The sequence below is a fragment of the Equus quagga genome, chromosome 15 (assembly GCF_021613505.1).
Source record: "Equus quagga isolate Etosha38 chromosome 15, UCLA_HA_Equagga_1.0, whole genome shotgun sequence".
Classification (NCBI taxonomy): domain Eukaryota; kingdom Metazoa; phylum Chordata; class Mammalia; order Perissodactyla; family Equidae; genus Equus; species Equus quagga.
Genome location: NC_060281.1, coordinates 86,462,821 through 86,485,105, shown reverse-complemented (window position 1 = coordinate 86,485,105; position 22,285 = coordinate 86,462,821). Strand labels below are relative to the sequence as shown.

Genomic DNA, 22,285 nt, shown 5'->3' with positions numbered 1-22,285 from the left:
ATTGGCCCTGAGCTAACATCTGTTGCCAATCTTCCTCTTTTTTCTTCTCCCCAAAGCCCAGTACTTAGTTGTATATCCTAGTTGTAAGTCACTCTAATTCTTCTATGTGGGACGCTGCCACAGCATGGCTTGATGAGTGGTGTATAGGTCCACACCCAGGATCCGAACCAGCCAACCCTGGGCTGCTGGAGCAGAGCACATGAACTTAACCACTTGGACAGGGGGCTGGCCCCTGGAAGGCTCTTCTTAAAAACACAACTCTGACATTACTCCCTACTGAAAATCCTTCAAAAGCTTCCCATGGTCCTAGGGATGAAGACTCAGCTTATCTGACCCAAGCTCACATCTCCTCTTGCCCTCTGTGCTCCAGCCTCTCTGGCATTTCAGTGCTTCTCTCCAAACGGCCTTGTTTCTGGGGCTTCTGCCCTTGCTGGCCTGGCCTGGAGTGTGCCCTCCTCACAGCCTCCCATCCCGTGGTTGGTGCCTAGTTACCATGTGTTTCCACAGAAATCCTCCTCCTCAAGGAAACCTTTCCTGATGCCCAAACTAGACCAAACCCCCGATGTGGGTGCTCAGAGCCCCTGTTCCTGTTCACAGCCCTTCTCACAGTTTGCCATGAAGGTTTAGGTAATTCATGGATTCACTAGACTGAAATCGCCAAGGCTAGGGACCTAACCTGTTTTCCTCCTTTTGTGTCCCCCAGACCTAGCGAGGACAGGCACTCAACAAATAGAAATGGAAAGTTAAGGGAGAGGAAACAGACCAGGACAAAGGGGAGACAGTCCCTGGGGTAAAGAATAACCTAGCGTGATTGTGATGCAGGCTCTGGGAAGATGGAACTGGAAAGGCCAGGTGATGGCAGAATGGGAAGCCTTCAGATGCCAGACTAAGGAATTTGGGCTGTGTTTTGTGAATCGAGGGAAGTCAGCCAAGCTTTCAGAGCAGGACAGCAGTTATATGATCAGCTCAGTGAAGACTAAATGGGATGACCTAGTACATTCTAAAAAGCCTTCGACAGTCACTGGATTGATGTTGGCTATGTCTCTGAGAACAAGGGCTTCTGGAGTGGATTATATTTTCTCTGTGCTGTGCTTACCGAGTCTTTGATATTCCTACTGTAAGTTACTAACACCTGAGGACTTGCCACTAGGAGGTCACAGTGCTTCATCCATTAGCTGTTTAGGAGGCGAATAGGGCTATGACAATAGGCAGTGGAGCATTTCTGCATCTTTTTTAGCAAGGAATCCAAACTTTTTTTTGGTATATGGTTCTTTTAACAGGTGTTTACTGAAGTGAGCAAGGATTTGCTGCTATTTGGAGCCCGAGTGGCAGATGAGACCAACTTCTTGGGGCACAGTGTGAATTAAACCCTGAAGGCTGCTGCAGCGGGATGCCCAGACCACACGTAGACCACCTCCACACCTGCAGAGTTGAGGGGAGCTCAGGTAAGGGGTCCCTAATCACAGTGACTAGCTTGGGAGAGAACATGCTGTAACTGGAGGTGAGGCTTTGGTGGCAGTTTCGGCTTCAGAAGCCAGGTTGGGATTACTCAATCACTCCTCCCTCCACCTCCTGAGGGACCCTAGGTTGTAAGCAGACCTACCTCTCTCTCTGTAACTGTGAGCGTGAAAGCAACCAGGACGTTCCTCCACTCTAAGCTGTAAAGAAACAATTAACTACAGTTAATGGCCCATAATTTGTTATTTCTGTATTCTATTCCCAAGGTTCCCTCCTAAGTTATCACCCAGGAAGAAACATAAAACTGCACATAAAACTGTGTATTTCATAGAAACAAAGGAAGAGAGCTCTTTTTTGCTTTATCTCCCTCTGATTTAAAACAATGGGTCTTCCTAGCTGGAAATGAGGCTCATTGCCTCGCATCATTACGATGCAGACGTACATATGGGACTGCCTACATAATTTGTGGGACCCAGTACAAAATGAAAATTGGGGCCCTTGTTAAATATAGTAGGAATTTCAAGCCTGCAACACAGGAGCATTAAACCAAGGGCAGGGCCCTTCTGAGTGTGGGGCCTTGTGCGACTGTAGAGGCTGCTGACACACAGAATGGTCTGAGTACCAGGAGGACGAGGGGCACTTCACCCCGAGGAGCTCAGGCACACAGCAGAGCCTCTGCAGAGAGGGGAGGGTCAGCAAAGACCCAGATGAAGCATGGAGTGGCCAGAGGGCCACTTCTGAGGGCGTGGATGGTGTGACCCAGGGCAGCATTCTCTTGGTGCTTCTCCTGGTCCTGATCTGCCTGAGGGCCCAAGGATCAGAAAAGAATTGGGGGCTGCCTTAGGACATTGGAAGGAAGGGGCGATGAATGGATGTAGAGAATGCTGGCATTGAGGAGGCATGATGGGGAGTTTCTAGGCATGGAATTATCCCTGTTTTGTTTTTATTTAATCAACCATTTTTTTTTTTTAATCTGAAGTAGAATATATCAAATTTAGATGAATGGTTTTTTTCCCTCTAATCTTGCTTCTCTCTTTTCTCCGTCTTGGTAAATGATCCAACTGGGTGGATCACTGTCCATCCAGTTGATCAAAGCAGAAACCGGGAGCTGTCTTTGATTCCTCCTCCTTTTTCACCTCAACACCGCTCACTAAATCCCACCAATTCTTTCAGTGGCCCTCCCTAGCCACATATCCACTCCTCTCCACATCCCCTGACACCAGCGCCATTTCTGGCATGACTGACAATAGCCTCCTCGCTGACTGGCTTTTGAATCGTACAGACTGGGTTTAAGTCCTCATTCTGCCACGTTAGCTGAGTGACCTTGGGTAGGGCTCTTCACCTTTCTGAGCCTCGGTTTCCTTATGTGTAAAATGAGGATACTAATATCTATCTTAAAGGGTTGTTGTCAGGACTAAATGAAATGATGCAAGTGGCTTAGCACATAGTACGTGCTCAATGAATTAGTTCCTTCTCTCTCTTTCCCTCTCCACCCTTCAGGCCTTAGTTTAAACGTTGCTTCCTTAGGGACCCCTCTCCTGACTTGCACAGAACTCGGTGCAGCTTCCCACAGACCACCAGACTGCTCTGCAGCATTCCTCACACTTACCTGTCTTCTACCAACAGTTCTGTCCATGAGGACAAGGATCCTGGCTTTCTCTGCCTAATGAGGAGTAGGCACTCGGGTTTTATTTGACTAGTATCCTCATACACAATCAAGGTTCCTGGGCATGAGGTCCCTGTAATGTTCTCCCCTAACTGTGAGTGAGTGGGCAGATGACCACATTACATAAACAAACAATGGAGACCAAGAGTAACACATCAGATTCAGGTTAGACCCAGCGCGCTGGGGCTGATTCATCATCACAGACCCTTTCGTGAGACAGACCTGGGTCAGGGAAGGCCCACTCAGGGCAAGCCTGACAGCAGCCAGGAAACTGGGTGCTCCAGGTCAACAGAGCCAAACTTCCCTGAGAATCAGTGGAGCTGGAGCAAGGATGTGACAGCACGAGGGGCAGGACAACACTCCTGGAGAAGGAACGAAGGCGGAACTCCCTGGTTCATTGACTCAGGGCCCCCTGAGAGGTTGGGCCAACCCCTTTCTCCTCAGGCCTTGGCAGCTCCCCACTGGGTGTTCTCCACTGAGGCCAATTGCATGAAGCGTGCAACTAAGGGACCAGTGCCCTAAAAGCCCAAAGTGGGGTAGGGGGGCTGGTTTCTTTTAACTTTGTGAAACATACATGTAGAAAAGTACATGAAACATATCTGTAGAGACTGGTGAATTGCAAGGTGAGCATCTATGAAACCCACCACTCCGATCAAGACCCGGAGCATCTCCAGCACTCCAGAAACCCAGCATCCTCCCCAACCTGCTCGCTCCATCCCCCGAGAGATGCCCAGGCCCTGGCTGTTGTAGTGACCATGTCTTTGCTTCCCAAAATAACAGTTATGTTTTACCTGGTTTTTAACTTTTGCAGAATGGAATCACACAGCACATAATTTTGTGAGAGTCATCCATGTGGTTGTGTGTAACTAGTTTATTCATTCGTTGCTATGTTATATTTCTGTGGATGAATGTTTCACAGATTATTTATCCTTTGTCCTGTTGATGGACATTTGTGCTGTTTCTGGCTTGTGTATTTTCTGTGCCTTAAGTGTGAGGCTTGCAGAGGTAGTGGGAGTTCGGAGTGAAGGGAAGGGAGGGAAAGAAGCAGAAGCAGCTCTGGGCATGGGGGTGGGGTAGGCAGAGGGTCAGGCAGGGCTAAGGAATTGCAGAGCAGGGCTGAAGGTACCATGGAGGAAAGGGCGTCAGAGGGCTCCTTAGAAGTTTGCTCCTACTGAGACTACGGGGTGCACTTCCCCCCTGAGGGCAAGTGTTTTGCCTTCCTAAGGCCATGGTCAGGAGGTCTGGCAGGCATGGGCTTGACTCCTCCTTCTGCTGGACCTGCTGTGGGACCTGACTTCTCTACTCCCCATGGGGTGCACGGCCAGCTCTGCATGCTCAGAAAGAAGGCTGGGGGAGGCAGCTTATAGCAAAACACTGCCTTAGAAGGACAGAGGAAACACCACACACTAGTCGGGCAGTCACCTCTGGTGCCTCTCCTTCCCCAGGATAGGCACACATCAAGAGGTTTGTGTTTGGGAAGTTCAAGGATCACCCACTTGCACATCCAGATGCTAGCCAGAATGAAGGTAAGGTGGCCAGAGGCCTGAAAGGAAGGGGCCACCATTGCTGACTGCTTGCCCAGCCCTCACCTGCGCTGAAGCGAGGCTGCCCCGGGGAGCCCATCTCTTGGAGACTCCCAGTAGCCTAAGGCAGAGCTCCCCACCCTAGCCAGAAAACCTGTCCCTGGCAACACTCCAGCCACAGTGGCTGAATCTGCAGTATTGACACTGGGGACTGTCCTGGCTGGAGATGGCTGGGAGTCTCTACCATCCCCAGAAAGACCTGACATATTTTCCTCCTCTCTAGTTTGGCAGGTACAGGAAAGAGAAGTGCCGTTGCCTTGGAGCAGGGCAGGCTGCCGGGAAAACAAGCAGGATTCCTGCCTCCTTCACCTTCAGGCTACCCTGGAAGGCAGGTAAGGTGTGAGAACTCAGATTCCAAGCAGACATTCAAGTGCGAGCTTTGGCAGGATCCCACCCCCATGATGCAAACATGCCCTATGTCCTCATGGATATTCAACAGCCTCTTGGGTTGATTGGACAAACATCCCCACAAATGAGAAATTGAAGCCGAGTAGGGTGGTCAAGGCCACACTCTAAATAAGAGAACTGGAACACAGGTCCCAGAGACCCAGGGTCAGGGCAGCCCAGAGCTGCGCACATATAGGCACGTGCCAAGGTAGACACTGAGCTCTCGCTTCAGGACAAAGGTTGTCTTAACCCCTGATGGAGTCGGTGTCTGCTGCCAGTTGATCTCAAATACAGATTGGTCCCTGTGCTAGACATGGAAACATTATAGTTGAGTGAGGGAGTTCCACCTAAGAAACTTGGTAAATTTTGGTGAGTAGCTAATTCCTTCTTGCAACATTCGTACATCATTTAATACACTTATGGATTTTGGAAATAAATAGTCCTATGTAAATCCAATGTAATAGCACTACTACTTTAAAATTAAGGGTTCCCTTGGAATTGCTCCTGAACCCTCCTCTACCCTGGTGTGGGCCTTCCTTTTATCCTCCACGTGGCCTCTTACTGTCCCTCCCATTTCATCTTCCCTTGCTTTCCAGCACCGACTCCCAGCTGGCCCTGACTCAGGAGAGATTGGGTATGTACCGGCAGTGGCTGGGAGTGTGGCCTCTGGAGGCAAAGGACCTGGACTCAAACCATGGCTCTGCTGCATAGTTGCTGTGTCACCTTAGGCAAGGGGATTAAGAGAGATGTTGTCTCAGTCACCTTATTTTCAAATCAGGATATAATAGTACTGACCTCACCAGGCTGAGAGAATTAAATGTTAATTCATGGCAAGTACTTAAATAGTACCTGGGCCATAATAAATCTTAACTGTTATCTTGTACAGAAACCTCAAATAGCTATAGAACTGAGACCAGTGTTTGTCCTGAAAGAGACTTTCGGACCTTTTAACAAATATTTCCTGCCTTCCCTTATTCGCTAAGCAGAGCACTCCGGCTCAGTTCCCCAAACCGGCCCTCCTGCCTTGGCTCATGCTGACCCAATACCACCATCAGTCGCTGTCCCTCAAGGGCAGGCTCTCTCTGGTCAGATGAGTCCATGGACTGTCTTCTTTCTTTGAGCCACATCTAACTAGTTAGTGTTCAAGTTGCTGTAGCCACTAGGTTGTGGAGGCAAGCTGAAGTCATCAGACATGAAAAGTATCCTCCAAGTGACCACTTATAAAATTACATCCATCACAGCTCATCTCTCCTGTCTCTGCATCTAAGATTGTGAGTTGTTCTAAACTTCTGACATTGAAAATACAACAAAAATAGGTACCAAAGTACAATTAAAGTTTTGCAAAACATGTAGAATTTCATAGTCCTTAAAGTATTGTTGGTAAACTGCTCAAATGAGAGCAGTCATTGCAAATGAGGATCTGAGAGTCAGACCCATTAACAAATGAAGAGAATAGCTGCATATAACCAATTAGATGCTTCCTGGGGGATGATCTGAATATCAAAGGTCTAAAGGATTGAGAGACCCTCAGGAAAACAGAGGCAGCCCTTGACTAACTTTTGCAAAAAGGACCCTGACTGATTGCACTGTGGGAATCAAACATGAAATGATGTCCTATTGTGCAATCATGTAATTTTAGGAGGGAAATATACATAAAATATTTTTTGGTCTAAGAATTAGCCTATAGTTGCAATAACATTTTGTTAACAGATACTTATTTTAGTAGTTTCATTTTGCAAGATAACGTTCCAGTTGAACCTTTTTCACTATTTACCATAAGAAACTCTGGTCTCCATTTTAAGTGGGTTGACTCTAAGAGGCTTTTTCAGGTCCCAGTTCTTTTTGGATAATGAGAGCCTTTTAATTTATCTGCCCAATCTTCCCTAACAGACGGCACACTCTTGAGGGCAAATGCCAGAGACAGAAATGCCATGTCACCTCATGAGGCAGTGAGGGCGGGGATGCATCTAAGTCACCAGTGAAGCCTGTGCAGACCAACAGCCCTCAATTACTTGTTAAATGAACGAGTCACCCAGTGTATCCAGAGCTGTTAGAGGCAGAGACCCATGGCTGAACCTGTTAGGGTCCCCAGCAATGAGGGGTGACTGTGTGACCTCAGACACTGTCTCTTGTCCTCAGCCCACTCTGGGCTTTTCAGGCATTGGCAGTGACCTCTAAAAACCTGGAGTGCTTTGAAGGGCAGGGCTATGTGGAGGATACGAGAGTGGCCAGGGTGATCTCCTGCTGCCACCCCGCTGCCCTCCCCATCAGGCAGCACACAGGAGCCGTATGCAGTGGCTACAGGTGCCCTGGTTCATTCCTGCCTGATGTGGTTCAGAACTTCCTATGACTGTTACTGAAACCAAAGTGGGTTAGCCTCCTGGCAAGTTAAATCAGACTCTCCATCAGAAGGAGTTGTCACACAAAGTAAAGTATATTAGCAGCAGCAAATAGGAGGCCATGTGGAATCATTTCCAAAGTTGTGGCGTCCCTGAACAAAGCAGGGGCTTTTTATTTTGGATGGGGAATGAATATTCAAAAGGGGAAAGGTGGGTATTCGCTTGGGCAGGCTCAGTTGGAAAACATGCTTCCGCGTACACTGCAGGTTATGGTAATAAGGCCTAAGCTCATTCCGAGGGGAGATCCTAGCATTAAAAATAAGGCTTAGTCTTGTGATTGGTGGTTGGTGAGCACATCTCTTAAATGCTTTCAAACCCACCCTTGAGTTCCTTGGGGAAATTAGTGACACCTTGAGCTTCATAAACAGACTGAATGATGGTACTTTTCCCAGTCCTAGGGAAGGTGGGTGGGGATTTGGGGAGGAATTCAACTGCAATCTGGAAAGAGGAGGTTAACTTCCTACTTGGGGGTGGGGGAAAGGAGAAAATTGGCACCAATGTTCACCCCTGCCCCGGGGTGCCAGCTGCTTGGGAAGGAACTGCTGATATTTTGGCGCTTTAATAGCCTCCACGCATAGGACAAAAAGCAAGGCCAGCATACAACCCGGGCCCAGGCCTCTGCCTCCATCTGTGCTGCACCGAGGTAAGGCCCACCTGGCTCTGCCGCCCCTGCCCCTCAGCCTGGAGAGCTAGCCCACGTTACGGCTCGGTCTTTAGTAGAGAACCTAAAACTCATCAGCTGTTCAGCAAAGTGAGGCCACAGCAGTCTCCAGAGTACTCGGGAGTTCTTAGATGCCTCCTCAAGTCCAACAAGCAATTTCTCTCTCAGCCTCCTTCCCGTTGCTTTTATACAATTTTAAAGCATCAGTGCAGACCTGCATCTGTTAAAAAATTTTTTAACTCTTTAATAAAATGCATATATGAACTTTAAAGTCTTTGAGTAGTGATGCATTTGCAATTTATTGTAAAATTCAGATCAGAATGCTTTAAGGTCAGAATTTTAGCTCTGTGGGGTGGCAGGCCCGGGGCAAGGTCAGTTGTCTTCTAGTTTGAATACATGGCGGAACGGAAGCACCGTCTGGCGCTGATCATTCAGGATGTCTGCCAGCAGCAAGAGACAGACAGAAATGCCATCTTACCTCATGGACAGCGCGGAGAGAGGCATTTACTAAGCAGGCACCTTCAACCCCTTCTCTGTGGTAAGTGCCGTGCTCTAGACAAGGAAATGCTCACTTCCTCACCTGCCCTCAGACAGCTCAGCGGGTCCTGCAGGGCTGGGATTCCAGCTCAGGCCTGTGGGCTCAGAAACGCAGGTTCTTGGGCCAGCACGGTGGCACAGTGGTTAAGTATGTGTGCTCCACTTTGGTGGCCCAGGTTTGCAGTTCAGATCCCGGGTGCAGACCTACACACCACTCCCTCAAGCCATGCTGTGGTGGCATCCCACTTACAAAACAGAGGAAGATTGGCACAGATGTTAGCTCAGGGACAATCTTCCTCAAGCAAAAAGAGGAAGATTGGCAAGAGATGTTAGCTCAGAACCAATCTTCCTCACCAAAAAACAACAAAAAAACCCCCCAGGTTCTTTCCAGATAAACTAGTGATTTTGAAACTGTCTTTTGTGGCGGTGCTTCAGAGGTTCTCTTTAAACATTTGCTTCAAATGTCATCTTCAATATTAAAAATCATTAATGTATATAGTCAACTGTAAAACACACGAGTTTAGGCTGCCTGAGACCTCACAGTAAGGCCTCCACAGCTGTGCTTGTGTGGGCTTCTCAGGGGTCGTTGATCAAGAGGGTTGCTGGCCTGGTGCTGTGATCTCCAGAACTCAATGCTAGAGGCTCTCACCATAGAATAATTTTAGTGTTTATTATAACCTTTGGGTGTTTCTTATCTGATATATGGAGGATAAGGACTGAAAACAGATGTTGGATATTCCTCTATTAATCGCTTTTTTAACGCTACTTCAGTTTTGTCAATAATAACCAGAGATTGCAGGCAAGCTTTGACTATTACCATTTGCAGCCACTTATCTGTATACAGTCAGGACTTTTCTCCATACCATACAAAGAAAACAAATTCAGAGATAAATTGGATGCTGACACAGTTCATAACTATCCCACTTGCATTAGTCAAGTCACTCGCCACCCCACTGTTTTAAGACAATGTTATGACTTGAACTTAGAGGATTCATGCTAATAACATGGTTTTAGGTACGTGAAGGGTTAAAAAGAAAAACAAAAACACTGGATTATAAAAAAACCTTTCAATTTTGCTTAGGATGGAGAGGAGAGCTCACAGTTTAAGCCTTCTGATAGCAACTACTAAGCTCTTCTCCAAGATTTCTGGCTTGGCCAACTCAAAGAGAATCAGGTTAAAATAGCTATTTATCTAAGACAGTCTTCTGGAAGCCCAAGAGCACTGAAGGGGAGGGGTCAGGAGAGAATGTTTCTTATTCAAATTTTGCTGTTAATTTACTGCAGCAAAACCTGGGATAAGTCTTTGCTGCTCCCTGAGCCTCAGTTTCCTCAACAAAAAACCAGGAGGTCGGATTCAATCAATGATTTTCAGACTTTTATCTGAAGCACCAAACCCTTTCTTCAATCAGATCTTATCTGGACGTCTGATATGGCATGGGCCTAGGGGCTCCCTCTCCACAAAGGCCCCAAAGAACAGCAGGAAAACCACGGAACTAGATACTCTAAGGTCCCTCCCAGCCCTGAATGTCAGATTTCATATCCCCCGGTCCACCTCCTGGCCGGGCCCCTCCCTCTCTCCTGCACCAACTAAGGGGCTGAGCTGATTTATCCCTTGCACTGACTAGAGAACCACTGTGGCAACCCAAATCCAGGGCTGAACAACTGTTTGTGGGTGAACACGACACATTTGTTTAGTTTACATGGTCACTGAGGCTACAGCAGAATCAATGCTGTTATAATAGGCAAGTAGTGTCAGCAGCAATACACAGTGTATTTCTTAAACAGCATCCAAGACTTGTGGGTTACATTTGCATTTTTTTAAAAAAAATCTTATAAACCAATTGGGAAACAGTTAAAGGCCAATTTTAAATTTCACTGAAAATACAACTGAAATGCAACTGCTATGAGCAATGTAAGAAAAGTTGACTAAGAACTCGGATATGATAGACAAAACCGTAAGTGGTAAATAAAACAGCATAGCAGCATTTAAAAGCTTTGTAATTCCCATTTCAGAGGGTGCCCCTTCCCCTTCCTCTCATGCCTCTGAACAACTGCCTAGCCTTGGCCAGGGAGGCAGCTGCTATCTGTACGGAATGCATGGCAGATAAACTTTACACACAGGGGAGAGGAACAAAGGGCCCAGTGTGGCTATGTGCTGGGGACAGTGGCACTCATGTTTAAGAGTCAGAGGCTTAGGAGGGTCGCCTCCTATTCCTGCTCTTGTTCAAAGCCTCTCACACATTCTAGTCCTGCCCTTGAGATACCTTGTCAGTAACCTCAACTTAGAACAAATGTTCTTAGAAGATGTAATTAGAAGTTAAAGAGCTGGGACTCCTGCCATGTTATCCAAAATACCAAATGGAGAGTCAGTCATTTTGCTCCACAGCCCAGGGCCCACTTAACTCTGCTGTTAGCCCTATCCTCAGCTAATGCAATCGGGTGGGTGCAGCTGCAGCCCTGGGGACAGGTCACTTGAACAGGCACCAGCAAAATGAAATCCTGCAACAGACCCTTCAAATCAGCCTCATTCTTAAAAGATCAATAGAGGTCAGCACCAGAGTTAACAACTTCAATAGGCATGGGATCTCCTAGCCTCGTGTGCAGTGGCCAATCATATCAGTTGTCTCAAGGACAGCAGCCTGTAATCTTATTCTAGGATATACCTTCAATTCTCATTTTGATATTTTTTAATAGTGGAAATCATTTAACAGATCCTCTGGCACCATTCTGTTTATTCCCCTTTAAATCTGCCACAGTACCTTTTTAATCCTTAGAATATTTGCTGACACAGAAATGAACAGTGGGCATATTAGCAAAATTACTAAAGAAAAAGCTTTCTGTATATCCTTACTAGAAAATGTCAGTGGATGAAGGCAGCCCTATCATCTGTGGACTGGGAATAATGAGCCCCAAGTACAGCACGAAGGGAAACATTGAGAGAGTGCCAGGCTAGGAAAGTTCAGGGATGAGGAGGACATCGTGCAGTTCAGGGCCACTGTTAAGTACCCCATTGCTTCAGACCAAATTCCTCCACGTGATGGCCTGAAGAAAGCTGGCCTTGTCCTTAAAGAACTGCTTTTCTCCATGTACAGCCATCGTCCACGGGGCAATTCTCTGCCTTTCAACTTCAACCTGCACCGTGCAGGTCTCACCAGCATCCTGGCTCTTCCTCCTCCTACTCCCAGCAGCTCCACACCCATGGCCCCTGACAGCCTCGCTAGGTTCTCCTAGTGTTTTAACTCGCTAAGGGCTAAACCATTAGACCTCAGGAACAATAGAAGCTGTGTAGACACACATTGGCTATGACACACTTTTCTACAAACTGATCTGAACGCAGCCTGGGCTCTATGATGGACTGAAGACAGCTGAAATGGTACCTTCTCCCAGAAGACAGGCTAATTCTGAAACACCTGCTGGATGGCACGCACAGCTTTCAGACTGGAACCAGCTGAGCTGTTTTTTAAGTGCTTGTATACTTCAGGCAGAGAGTACATCCATAAAGTGACCCTGGAACGCCTAAGCCAGAGTTAAAGCACTTCGGGGAGTTCTGAGCAGATCCTGTTCAGGGCCCAGCCAACTCACCACACAGATCTTGGGCTGACGACACCAGAGCTGGGCACCACTCAACACCAACCTTCCCTACAGAGGAAGTATGTAACACCGTGGGATGGGAAGCATACCCAGCAGCGATGTAAGGGAAAGAAAATCCACCCCTATGAAGAGCAGGAACTAACCAAGTGACTGGAAGCTATGGCCTTGCTCAGCTGGTTGCAGATCTAAGGAGCAGAGTTTCCTCCGTGTGTGTGGAGGAAGGAGCCCTCTAGTAATCATATCCAATTCAGTGTCTGCCCCCGAGGTCTCTGTCTGCCCACCCATGTAAATACTTTCTAGCCACCACCACCCCCAACATCTCCTTTCACTCTCCCACCGCATGCAGGGTCTGTGCTTAACTGCCGCTACAGGTGCAGCTTGATGCCCCTGGGTGGGCTGGGGTTAGGGGGCCAAGGCACTTGCTGCCCTGAAATCAGAGCAGTAGCAAAAAAAGGAGCCTGGAGGCCAGAGATAGTTTTAATTACTCTTGATGCTCAGTTCTTCAGATAAGGAAGAACCACCCATTGTGAAGATGCCTGACTGCTTTGCCTTTTTAGCTGTGGAGATGTTAGGGGCAAAACCATCAAGAAAGTGTGTTTCACAGCTTGGGCATCATGGTGCAGCTCCTTGCCAAGGTCCAGAGTTGAAAAGAAATCTGTAGTTTTCCTTTGCCAAAGTTCAGTTTCCCAGCAGCACCTCAAATTGCTTCTGTGTAAAAGGGAAAAGGGATGGAGAGAGGACAGACCACAGGAAAAAGAATTAGAACATGTTAGCAAATGCTACCATGCGGAACACTAAACTTTATTCACTTTATTTATATATTTAACAGATCTAAAGTATTTACTTCTTGCTTTGACAAAAAATGAAAAATATAGGAGCACTGACTGACTCCTCTTTAGGAGAAAAGGGTTATATGTACAGCTACGGAGAGTTACGGTTCCTCCTTTACATACAAAGAAAAATATTAATAAAAAAGTGCTTCATTGATCAAAAAAGGGCTAAGAGCTGCAAGCATTTATTCACACTGTACATCAGACCCAAGAAACCCGTATCATAACCTCTTGGCACCTGTCACTAGGAACTGCACAATCTTCAATTACACTGACTTCTCCCTACCTGCACGGCCAGACCACACAGAGTGTGGAGAAGAACTACACCCTGTTTCACTAAATTCAAACTCCGAGCAACCTGCTGCCACTGGGAAGTCGGAGACGTGCTCAGAGGCGCTTGGCTTTGCCTGGACCAGCAGCTCCAGGGATGGCTTCTGGGCCACGTCTTCACCACACCCAGACACACACAGCAGCCACCTTCCTGAGACACAACTTGCCCTTGGCCGGGGAACTGCTTCCAAAAGTTCACAAGAGTTCCCTGGGCTCACCCCCACCACACACCACAATCTGCCCTGTTACCAGTTAGCAGCTTTTAGCAGAGCCAAACATGGCCCTTCCCCCGAGAGGGAGGGCAGGCACAAAACATGGATGCCAAGATTACAAAGCACAAACCTAAACTCCTCTCCACCCTTCCCCATACCTACCTCCACCACAAATATTTAAGGCTCTTTAGGGACCACATCAAAGCTTACTGAGGAAAGATGCCCAGAATCTCCTACGGGCTGTGTCACTTCTGAAAGAACCCTGCAGAGTCATCAAGTGGCCCCTCACTGCTGGCCAGGAGCAGGGCAGGGGGACTGTTGGACCCTTCCCGCTGCCCCAAGAAGGGAAGGAGGAAGGCTGATTGTATGGGACATGCTCCCTTTTCCAGAGGCTTGCACTCTAAAGGCTGATTCTACCCCTTAAGAGGGAGATCCATGATTTGTTTGGTTTGGGAATGGGGAAGTTTTGGAACCCTGAGTCTGGATTTCCCTGTGCTGGCTGAGGAAGAGATTGTTTGGGGGACCAGGCCCCAGAAGGGGCTTCCAGGTGTGCCTGAGCTCAGGGCAGGCTTTGGCCTTGGCCACAGCAGCAGGACACTGCACTCTGGCCAGTCTGCACTCTTATGCCTGAGCGTGGGAAGCACTACACAGCCTGGCAGAGGGAGGCAGACCCATGACAGTGAAGGGAGCCCTAGACAATCTGAGTCAAGTTCAAAACAGAATCCCATGGGGGAGAACATGCTGGCCACCCATTCCCAGCTCCTCTCACTTGCCTCAAAGGAGCATACACCTTTCTTCCCCAGAGGAGAATCTGAGGGGTTCCTTTTACTGTGTGTCACTCCCTCCAAATACCAATCCCATTTATCTGTCTAGAAGGTGAGACTCGCCCAGCTTCTCAGGAAGGAGAGGGCACCCGGGGCAGTTCTCTCCCTTGTAGCAAAGGCTTTTCCCAACAAGCTCTGATGTGGCGCTGGCACAAGGAATGGTCACAAATGTCAGCACTGGCTTTCTTCCCTGCTCACTATCTCAGGCCTCCACTCCTGACTCTAGGCCGGTCAGAGGCTGGAACCAAGCCAACCCTCAGCATCACCTGACAGCAGGCGGCTCAACAGTTACAGGGGGACTGGCAACCTCTGGTCTTCCATCCAAAAACAAAAAAATTTAAGACAACCAGGGGACATTTTTCTTTTTTGGAGGCAGAGGGAGGATGGAAAAGGGAGGAAAAAAACAGGAAAGAAAAATCAATCTACAATCCAGTGGTACATCCCAAATTTCTGTCACTCTGCATAGGTGGTTCCATGCCCCCATTCCAAAGTGCACAGGCCTCTGAGTCTGCCCAGGCTGTGTGGGCCTGTCAGAGGAACAACAGCTTGGCCTCTGCCCACCCCAGTTCACTGAGCTTCAGTTTGAAGTGGCAGCAATGGGCTTATCCAGTTCAAGATCAATGCTGGAGCTTGTGGGATGCAGGCTGCTGTAGCAAGACTTGCACACTCGACTAGGTTCAAAGAGCTGCTGGCTTGGAACTGGAACCTTCTGGTTACAACAACTGGAGCAGAATACGTTCCCACAATTCCTTGGGATGAGAAGAAGACATAAAACAATGTTAGTTTTGGTAACGAGAATAGAGTGGGGAAACCAACTTCAGAAGACAGAACTTCACCGTACGTAATTTGGATGTGCTGGAGACTCCTCTAAGATCAAACACTTTTATTTGTCTAGCCCAGAAACAAGCCAAGCAGGGAGGGGATCCCCACCTAGCATAGTCACACACCACTTTCACTTTAGGGCCAAGGACACTTGGCAACCTCACCACTATGGCTCAAGGTTACCAGGTGTACAGAAGGATGCTGCTCAAGAGATCTGTGAGAACAAATGGGCTGAGGGCAGAAGCAGCTCCTAGCTCAGTGGGTAAGTCCTGGCCCGGGAAAACCCAGTGGCCACAACCACCTGGGCAACAGCCTCCATATAGTTTGTGATCACAGAGGCCAGAGTTCAATGGAACTGCCTCCGAGCTCTTCAGATGAGAGAAACTACCCAGCCCAGCTGGGTAGTGAGAAGCCCTGCCCAAAGGGCCACTTCCCCAGAGGCTCAGAGGCAGCAACATGGAGAATAGACTGCTGCCATCTAGGACTGCTCTGCTGCCAGCATGCAAAGCCAGGAGACAAGCAACCAATGACACATGCTCAGGGTGAAAGGACAAGAGCACAGATGAACACACATGCACACACACTCCCTTATTAGATAGGTGTCAGTCAATTATGGCTCATTCCCCAACCCGCACGCATCTCCAGGGAATACTAGAGCTCTATCTGAAGGTTTGACTGCACTCAGGCTCCAGGAGTCCCTCTTTTCCGCTTGAAAGCCCAGCTCTGATGCATCTGTGCAGCACAGCTCCGCACACCCAAACAGATGCTCTTCACAGCTAACAGGACAGGTAGCTGGCAAGGGATGGGTTTCTGCTCACCTTATAACCCGTCTGCTGGGTCCCAAAGTACAAATCAATCCCAACACACCCAAGAACGGGAGACTATAAGGAGCCTGACACAGCCCACCAAAGACTTGGGGAAAGCAGCTAAAGGGAAATCCTCCTTCTCAGCCAGCATCACTCACTACCTTTTCATTTATGCTCCTCAGAATGCAAACCCACTGCTGGATTAAGGACCACTTAGGCACAGAGGAGAGAATACGGAATACCCTTTGGGGACAAAAGAATACCACAAAAGGAAAAGGCCAGACACGGGGCAATGGAAAGACAGAGAAGTAAAACAAACACACAAAACTTCATCTACTAGAATGCAGTTCAGTACTTCCCAACTCTGTTTCTGAAAAGCATGAGTGGGCAACACAGAAAAATTACCTAAATCTATTTCTGATTGTCTACATTTATTTAACATACCTGTTAGAGTTGGCTCAAAAAGCATGACATGAATTTGATCGGTTAAGCTTTTCTATCTGACTTCTCTCAGGGGATCCTGACAGACCCTAAATGGATTCTTCCCTTAAAGTGTCCCATGCTAAAACAGTGCTTGGGAAAGACCACCTCTGTTCAGTCTGGTCTCTTTAAAAAAAAAAAATAGGAGTGGTGATGCCGTTTGATTTGGAAGTCACTAGCATCATTCTGGCATGACTGACCCAAAAGAAACAGCTCTAAAAACCCAATTGGCTACTCCACAAGCCCAGCCCCTGCTGAAGCACTGCTTCTCATCACAAGCAAGATGGCTCAGCTGAGCTGTGAGGTCGGAGGGGAGTACACGGCTGCAGTGTGACTCAGCCCTAATGGTTTCCTCAGTCAGCTGCTTTGATTTCCCTGCAAGCCCACCTGCCTGCCTGCCTGCCCTCTCAGCCCCAGGCTTCATCCCAATGAGTGCAGAGAGGGGAAACGGCAGAGTTAGTGTGGACAAGTTATTGTAGATGTGTGGACGTCACAGACAGGTTGTTGCAAATGCTCACCACGTTTGATCAACACGGTCAGTGTCCCTGCAAGGAGGGGAGAAAGAGCTCAGAGGAGAAGCCAAACAAAGACATCTGGGCTTGGGGTGCAGGGTGGGGAGATACACAGTCCTACAGGCATCATTACTAGACAAAGAGGTGGTTTCATTTTCAATCTGGATTCACTAGTGTGGCCGAGCTGTGTCATGATTCAGATAAACTGCCTATCCCAAGAACACTGAACATCCTCCAGATAGTCATCACCCCAGCTGGGACAAAGCATCCCTAGCAACTCACTGCACCAACTGAGAAGGAAGAAAGAAGTCAGGAGCCTACTCAGCTGTCCCTTCTAGTATCCCCAGCTATGTCTGCTCACCACTGGCACAACGAAAACAAGTTTGGGGTCAGGGAGCGGGCGTAAGAAGTAGGAAAATGAAGTTCCCTGCCCACAGCAGGAAAACTATTTTTGCTCATAGCAGCATGCTGAAATGGGAAGAAATCTTATTCTAGTAATAAGAAATGGCAGTTTGGGCGGTGGACCAATCCTGGAAGTAAAATAAAAAAAAAGGGACATCATTTGTACATTTCAAAATTTAGTCATGATCACTCTGAATTGGAAGAAAGACACCAAATGCAGTTCTGCAACCACCAATTATAGAGGCACAAAAGATGAGTCGGGGTCCTGTAAACCTGGGGTCTGTCTCAGCCAGAACACTGCCAGCCCAAGGCCTGCATCTCTCCATCTGCAGGCTCCATGGGCCAGTCTCAGCCTCCACATCCCTGTCCACCCCACCACACACCCCAGTGGCACCTGCAGTGGTGCTTCCTGCTGGCAAGCCAGAAGGTGCTGTCGCACGCATAGCAGTGGGCCGCCAGGTGGTCAGGGAGCCAACGGGTCATCTGTAAAACATACAGGGCCAGGTTAGTGACAGGAGATGGGCCATCCAGCTGGAGCCAGCAGAGCCATGCTGGGGGCAGCAAGAGTCACAAGGACCACATTGGCTCTGGTGGCACCAGCCCAGGTCAGATGTCAGTAGTACAAGAAAGGCGTCCAAATCGTTTCCCTGGAAGGGACTCGAAACTCCCCTGAGATAAAGTGGCAGGCAGCAGCACCCTGTGTGGCTGAGAGCTGGCAAGGCTCCAGTTCATAGAGGCAAAGAGGAGAGAGGGCCAGTTTGCTGAGTCTCCCTGGCACAGAAATTCTAGGCTCGATGGGGTTTCACAGGCGCTGAGATTCACAGAAGCTCAAGGCTACATGTGCTATGAGGTCACTCCTTAGCCAAGGGCATGGGGAAAGGATGGGGAGGAGAAGAACTGCAAAAGAGTTTCATGGGTGGCACTCAGAACAGGGGCTGAGCCTGTACCTCTGTGTCCTGTTTATCCACCTGCTCCCAGCTGGCTTCAGAGAAAATCTCTGTGCTGCAGCGAGACAAACAGTTCTGATCCAGATTGCTTTCCGAGTCAGGGATTGAAGTCTGTTGGCAAACAAACACAGCTGAACAGAATGAACCTGGTCTCCTCCCAGAAGAAGAAAGGGGCTTGGTAAGGAAGGGAGCACTGGGGACATGGGGTGGGCCTGGGTGTTAGGGCTGCCAAATCTGTAGGTGCATCAGCCATCAAGAAGTGGGTTGAGCAGGTGCAGAGACAGGGCTGAGCTCAGCTGGAAGAGAGATACAGAGGTCTAAGGCTGCGTGCAGTGACTCTGGAGTGCAGACAGGCTCTGGGTTCTAGAAAGTGAGTGGGGCAGAAGAGACCAGAATGGAGTGGGAACTGAGTGTCAGCTGCTCCAAAGAGCCTGTCAACCCAACCCTGCCACTTACATGTGTGTGTTGAAACTGAGTGCTTTGGGCATGTCCTCCTCTCTCTAAAGGACTTTTCAGGAAAATGAGAAACCATCATCACTAGGAAGTTAGTTTGAACTGAAAGTCATTGGATGAGCCCGCCTTTAATGTACACTGACTGCTTTTAGAGCCAGGCTCACACCTGAACTTGAACACATCAAGTCAGACCCACCCAGTGAGAACGCCTCCTTGAGAATCTCCCCTCAGGTACCTGCAGTTCCAGTCACCAGGCCCCCTTACAGTGCCAACTCCTCGACAGTACTAGAAACCAACCCCTTCTCCCCATTTCTACTGCCATCACTTGCCACAGGGTGGGTATGAATACCTGCTAAAAAAAGAACTAAACCTTCACAGTTACAGCCCATGTTTGGGGAGGCTAACAGTTACTAGCTACTGGGGTAGGACAGGCACTACGATTTGACAGGACTATTTCACACTGCCTTACAAATATTCGGCCCAGTTGTTCAAGCCCTTCTTAAGATACATAATCCTCTCTCCAAAGAGATTTGACCAACCACGTAGTGAGTGCTAACTCTCTTCCTTGTTCTAACTGCCTAAACAGGACACCTGCGGAAAATACGCAAGGCAGAAAAGAAAGAGGCAGACGGCCATTCATATGCCCTTCTCCAGCCTCTCTCAAGAGGGCTACTCTGAACCTTTCCAATTCTTTTAGAAATCTCTACCAATCATCATGCAGTAGGCACAAAGGGTGCCCAGCCTCAGTGTGCCCTGACTCCTTGGACAGTTGTGGAGGCACCATGATGTACTCACTACTTCATCCCCAAAGTCCCCATTGAAGTGCAGGGAGCTGGTCAGGTACTGGCTCTCCAGGCGACTCCTTAGCTCCTGGACTTGTTTCTTCAAGGTCTCCACTTCCTGCTGATGACCTGACTCAATCTGACGCAGGCGCTGTTGGATAGTGTCCGTGTACACAGGCATGCCATCATCATCCAAGTGGCTGCGAGAAGGCTGGTCAGGGCTGCCAGTTGCAGACGGCCTCCCCGAGTGGCTGTGCAGCCACTTGTGCAAGTTCCTTGAGTGTAAGTGGGCAGAGCTGCAGCTTGTGACAGACAGCTGGCGACTCAGTGAGTCCTTGCTCCTACCAGCCTCCCCATTGGCGCAGTGCCCATTGGGGGTGGGGTACTTCTGGAGGGTGCTAAGCCCTAGGGGCTGCTGCTCTGAGGCCTTATTTTCAGTCTCTGGGGCACCATTGCACACGAGCCCCTCTTTACATTCGGCTAAAGGCAAGGCACAAGGAGAATGCACTGGGCTGTGGATGCTGTCAGGGGAAGTCCTATGCACCAAAGATCCCACTTGGGGCCTCTCAGTCAGGCTCCTCTCCAAAGGCCTGGGCTCCAAGGCTTGAGGAAGCATGTCCTTGCCACTGAACCTGCCACTGTTTACCAGGCAAGGTCTAAGATGGCCTTGGAGCTCACTTTCTGACTTCACTTTATCTTCCATTAACATGTCCATGGAGCTGTCTGCGTTTGATCCTCTGGCCTCAAATGGGACTTGGGAGGGCAGCAGAGAACTTGACTGTGAGGTACCATAGCCAGCTTGTGCATCTACTGGGATTGGAAGAACTGCTTCCTCCCTGTCCTCTGCGACAGCTCCTGTGTGAGGCTGTTCTACAGGGACCTCTTGGGCATCCTCTCCCCTGAGAGGCTCCTGGAGAGAACTGGGGAGAACAGGATGACTCCTCAGAGCAGCAGCATCCAGTTCCGGGATTTGATGAAGTACAATGGCAGAGCCCTCAGGGATCTTCCCCCTGTTCTCCTTTTCTAAGAGCACCTCCTCTTTGACCTGCATCTCAATGCTCCCCCTGTGGGCAGGCTCCTCTACCCCACTCTCCTCTTTGGTGGCCTCTTGCAAAATGTTCTCCATCTGCCCCTCGGCCACTCCAGCTGCAACAGACAGCTCGGCGCCACCCAGCACTTTGGTTGGCTTCCCCAGGCTGTCAGGATCAAGAGGTTCCTCTCCAGGACCAGCCAGGCTGCTCAGTTCTAGTGAGCGCCGGTGCTCCTGCCACTTCTCGTTAAGGCTTGGGTCACTGCTGCGCCGGCTGGCTAGAGGCACTGTGTTGTCGCAGGCTGTGGTCAGATTGTCAAATGATCTAGTCTTTGGTAGCCTACAAACAAGAAGTTTGGGGGAAATGAGAATCTGAAGCTGTTTGGAGGGAAGTAGGAGACAAGAGGTTTTAACAGGCAGTTGTTTCATAATTGGGTCTTTCATCACTACTCAAGAAGCTACGGCATCTCTGAAATGAGGCTCAGACTGCTGGAAAGGCAAAGCTCCGAACGAGTCCTCCTTCTAGTCGGCAAATTTCCTCTGGTCCCACCCCTACCAAATGCCTGATACATACCGTAAGCTAACAGCAAATGCTATTTTAAAAAGATGTTCTTCATGGTACTGCTGTGTTTCTCAACTAGCAGCAAAGGAAAATAGCATTGTTGATTTTCTGCTATTACAATATTTTAAATTAATTTATTATTTATCAGTCTGAATTCAGTAAAGCTAATTCACAGGTTTAAAGCCAAACTTTCTATCATCTGACAGCATCTGCCTTTCAAGCCCAAGAAGACAAATCATGGCAGGGAGGCAGGAGCACAGAGTAGTGACTGAGATTCAAGCCAGAGGGTCACAAGGAACCCAGAGGATTTGCTCCATCACTGCTTGGTACGTGCAGCAGAGCGATGTAGTGACAAGGCCCAACACCCTTCAGGAAACGAGGCTCTTATGGCCTCATAGCCCAGAACCATTATACCTTCCCTGAGAAAACTTCAGAGATCTAAGAAAGATGTGGGGAGCCAGACAATGTCATGATCTCTGACCCTCCCTGGCCACGTTCCAACACAGGAATAACCCACACAGAAAAGGCCCCTTAGCATCAACCCTGGGCTCACCGGCTCAGGGGTGGATCATCAGGGCTGGTGCCAGGTGCTGGGTATGGTGCACAGCTGTCGTCCACAGGGGTGGACGGGGAAGGGCAGGGCAGATACACTGCACTCCACAGCATTAGATTGCGCACGTGGCACACAGGGTACAGCACCTGAGGAGAGAGCAGTGGACACAGGTTTAAACAAGTCCCAACAAGCTTTTAGAAATGAGGGTCAGGAACAAGCACCAAGCTGGAACACCCAACAGGTCTTGCACTATCTCCAAAGGGAATTAGCATCAGTGGATGCAGGTCTCTCTCCCAAGAAGGCCTATAAAGGACTAGAGATTTTTTGGGGGGACAACATTTTTCACCTGCGAGCCTCTTTGCCGGCATGAAAATCTAAAGGATTTTTTAAAATATCCATCTCTCATTAATTATTTCTTAGGTCAACTTTATTGAATGTCTGACTTTGCTCAGCTTAAT

General features: G+C 48.7%; 2 protein-coding genes across 22 annotated transcripts in view; one reads left to right on the top strand and one right to left on the bottom strand.

Annotated features, from left to right (window-relative positions):
* LOC124226277 (collagen alpha-2(I) chain-like) overlaps positions 1 to 19,623 on the top strand; it is a 70,716-nt gene extending 51,093 nt beyond the window's left edge. For 4 of the 6 annotated variants that reach the window (XR_006885264.1, XR_006885262.1, XR_006885263.1 and 1 more), the window contains 3 exons: positions 1,281 to 1,445; positions 4,931 to 5,039; positions 5,691 to 8,507. Coding sequence is in view for 2 of the 6 variants with exons in the window: in XM_046639359.1 (XP_046495315.1) it covers positions 1,281 to 1,291 (11 nt within the window). In the remaining 4 variants the exon portion in view is untranslated. The other 2 variants (XR_006885261.1, XM_046639360.1) reach the window with 2 other exon arrangements.
* MTMR3 (myotubularin related protein 3) overlaps positions 13,078 to 22,285 on the bottom strand; it is a 142,500-nt gene continuing 133,292 nt past the window's right edge. For 8 of the 16 annotated variants that reach the window (XM_046639339.1, XM_046639336.1, XM_046639334.1 and 5 more), the window contains 6 exons: positions 21,828 to 21,973; positions 19,696 to 21,052; positions 18,448 to 18,558; positions 17,895 to 17,983; positions 17,105 to 17,131; positions 13,078 to 15,227 (listed from right to left, as the gene is read on the bottom strand). In XM_046639339.1, coding sequence (XP_046495295.1) covers positions 15,056 to 15,227; positions 17,105 to 17,131; positions 17,895 to 17,983; positions 18,448 to 18,558; positions 19,696 to 21,052; positions 21,828 to 21,973 — 1,902 coding nt within the window. In that variant the 3' untranslated portion in view covers positions 13,078 to 15,055. Of the gene's footprint in view, positions 15,228 to 17,104; positions 17,132 to 17,894; positions 17,984 to 18,447; positions 18,559 to 19,593; positions 21,053 to 21,827; positions 21,974 to 22,285 lie in introns of those variants that run through there. The other 8 variants (XM_046639340.1, XM_046639342.1, XM_046639343.1 and 5 more) reach the window with 5 other exon arrangements.